This window comes from Cyprinodon variegatus, unplaced genomic scaffold (assembly GCF_000732505.1).
Source record: "Cyprinodon variegatus isolate N-32 unplaced genomic scaffold, C_variegatus-1.0 Scaffold41, whole genome shotgun sequence".
In the NCBI taxonomy this organism is placed as follows: Eukaryota; Metazoa; Chordata; class Actinopteri; order Cyprinodontiformes; family Cyprinodontidae; genus Cyprinodon; species Cyprinodon variegatus.
This window is the reverse complement of record NW_015150494.1, coordinates 1,158,237-1,161,250: the sequence shown is the minus strand read 5'-3', so window position 1 is coordinate 1,161,250 and position 3,014 is coordinate 1,158,237. Positions and strand designations below refer to the sequence as shown.

General features: G+C 35.7%; 1 protein-coding gene across 5 annotated transcripts in view; it reads right to left on the bottom strand.

The window, feature by feature from the left end:
- cabin1 (calcineurin binding protein 1) overlaps positions 1 to 3,014 on the bottom strand; it is a 76,839-nt gene that overhangs the window by 40,183 nt on the left and 33,642 nt on the right. For 3 of the 5 annotated variants that reach the window (XR_001481112.1, XM_015370065.1, XM_015370067.1), the window contains exons 28-29: positions 1,702 to 1,767; positions 1,016 to 1,195 (exon numbers count right to left, since the gene is read on the bottom strand). Coding sequence is in view for 4 of the 5 variants with exons in the window: in XM_015370065.1 (XP_015225551.1) it covers positions 1,016 to 1,195; positions 1,702 to 1,767 (246 nt within the window). In the remaining variant the exon portion in view is untranslated. The remainder of the gene's footprint in view (positions 1 to 1,015; positions 1,196 to 1,701; positions 1,768 to 3,014) is intronic. The other 2 variants (XM_015370066.1, XM_015370068.1) reach the window with 1 other exon arrangement.

Below are 3,014 nucleotides of genomic sequence, written 5' to 3'. Positions count from 1 at the left end.
ATATGAAAAATTAAACAAGTTTTAATAAACCGTAAAGTAAGTTTTCGTTATATGTTTGAGTTCACCAAAAAAAAGTGAGGTGTGTTGATGAAAACAAAGTAAAACTAATAAAATCAGTCTGAATTTATTTCTTGTTCTAAATTTGTCAAGTTTAAATGTGATTAGAATGGAGTTACTCAGAGGTTCATAAATACAAATTTATAATATAATAATATAATATCATATGATGGTTTATAATTTTATGACTTTCTCATTGTGACTTTTTTGTCGTAATATAACGAATTTATTCCCGTGATTTTACGGCTTTATTCCCGTGATTTTATGACTTTATTCTCGTAATTTTACGACTTTATTCTCGTAATTTTAAGACTATTCTCGTTGCGACTTTATTCTCGTAAATTTCCGACTTTATTTTCGTAATGTCATGACTTTATTCTCGAAATAGAAAAAAAGATATCTCTAGCCTGGCCCTAATACTCCGTTGTTCTTACTAGCATTAAAACTCTGTGACCAAAAAAGTGTTTCTTTCACTCCGTTTTTAATGAATTTCTTATAGAAGCACTTTTGTTGTTTTTCTTAAAATCACCATTTCTTGCTATTAAATTGACATTCATTTTTTCCATCAGAATATAAATTTTTTTTATGTTACAAAAGTAATAAGGTCTTGTCCTGTCCCCAATTACATTTTTGACTCAAAATTTGGATTTTCAATCATTTAGGTTTAACAAGGTTTAAGCAGTTTAAGCAGTCTTATTCATTCTAAAGAAACCAAACAGAGCTTTATTTTTAACCTTGTTTTATTGAATTCATACATTATAGAGAGAATCTGGGTTCCCATGGCTCAGATTCACTCATCTCTTAGTAATTGAGCTAAAAAATGTTTATCAAGTGTAAAATCTCACAAAAAATGGAAAACAGCAGCAGAGTGGTGAGATATAGAGTTCAAGTGATAGAAAGAAGTAATCTGCTCATGTCTCTGTAAAATGAAATAAAAATAAAAAGTCTTTGTGTCTACCTGCTTCCTCGGTGGCGGGCTGCTTGTCCTTCACTGGGGTGGTGCTCTCTGATGACGACGGGCTGGCTTTGACGGAGGCGGGCCTGTGACTGGTGTCCTGGGAGCTGGCGGGATCTGTGAAGGCATCCTGGGTGGAGTTGGAGTCAGAGAGCAGCACCACCTCGCTGTCCTGACTTTGCTCTGAGCGAACAGACAAAAAGTAAAGTTACTCTGCCGGCTGGGCCGCCTTGCTGGAAATAATCTGGGATTACCTTCGCAAATAAAGAACATGAAAGTAAACCTTTAAGATCTGTCACATTTTGTGTACACCTGCCAGAAAACTGTGCAATTACTCAACTAAAATAACTCCTGAGTCAGACGTCCCTGTTTCTGCATAACTAATCACACATTGCTAGGAGAGATGGTCCAAATTCAAAATGCCAGCTTTCCTCCTAATTACCATGCTCTGCAGCCTCATCAGAAAAACCTCGGCAGGGAACTGTTAATAAAGAAGCAGTTTGGCTTTGCTACTTTAAAAAATGCACACAAAAAAAAATAAAAATGCACACAAGGGCTTTTTTCAAAACATTTGCAGTCATGAGCAAAGCTACTACGCTACTGTGAAGTTGGTGTAAACTAAAAAGAGTTGTGTATTCAATGTTTGCTATGAGAGAGCGTTTTTATTTTGGTGTTTGGGAGGAGAGTACCATTGAAGGAAGCCAGCCATACTGCAGACCTGGGCAGGCAGTATTCATGGTCAAACCCTGGTGAGGCTGTTGAAGATATGAGGAAGCTGCTTTAAAAAAAATAAATGGTGAGAAAGAACTTTTGCAGCTCGAAATTTATTGGAGAAAAAAAATAAATCCAGCAGTAATCTTAATTAATAAGGGGGGGGAAATCCCCATGAAGATGAAGAACCTAAATCAGACAAGTATTTATTCATTTAAGAGGACAAAAGAAGCAGAGTTTATATGCATAATACTGAACTTTACCAATCATGTCTGGAAGAAAACTCAGGTTTTTGTGTCCTTTACTGCAACACTCCTTAAATATAGCTGCAAGAGGCTCCAGAGGAACTCGAAGCTATAACTGATTCAATAACTGAGAGGCTAAAAACGTTTTAATCCAACATTTTCTCTAACAGTGGTTCCCAAACTTTCCTTGCTGAAGACTCATCTTTGGTTTGATATAAAGTTTTGTTTCCCCCAGTGGTGGATCCTTCCACCTCCACCACAAAGTGATTGTATAGTTTTATAGTTTGTATTTAGTTTCACAATTAGTTTGTTATTGCATTTAGATGTATATTTTCTAACGGGTGCAAACTTTAGTTAATATGTCCGAATGGTTTAACTCACGCTTATTCTTTTCTTTGAAGTTCTGCAATCAGCTGAAGGTGGAAACCAGGAACGAACCACTTTCCCAAAGAACTGGAGGGGGATTTTGTTTAAGTTGACCTTAGCTATTTTGTCACCTTAAAATGTACTTATTATTTTTGCTAAGTTAAAGAGTTGTTTTATTTGTTTAAAGAGAAAGTCCGGTCATATTCAGAATTTCTGAAAGTACTTTAAATATGACATTTTATGGAAGTGTTCTTAATTAAGAGTAATTTAATTTGAATGTGCTTTACTGGAGGCATCCATGTTTGTCAAAGAACATAACTGCCACCTACTGGTTTGTGACGTCACTGTGCGGTATCGGCTGTTGATCAAGTCCCGGTGCTGTATCTGGTGTTTGTCATAACGTCATTTAATTTCGCCGTGATGGCAGAACAGTTTTCATTAATTGTTTGTTTCGCAAATCAGTCTTTTTTAAATTTTTGTTATTCGTACTGCCGTGCAGAAAAATTGCAGCTGTTGGAAGATGTCTGAATAATGTTCTGTATACCGTTATGGTAACTGTACTTTTTCAATAAATTAATCTAGTATTTTAAAGGTTCAAAGAGACACAAAATCTCGTTTTTATTCATTCCACTGGTAGTCTGTTGTGATCAAAGAGAAATAGAGGCCTGCCTCTAATTCTG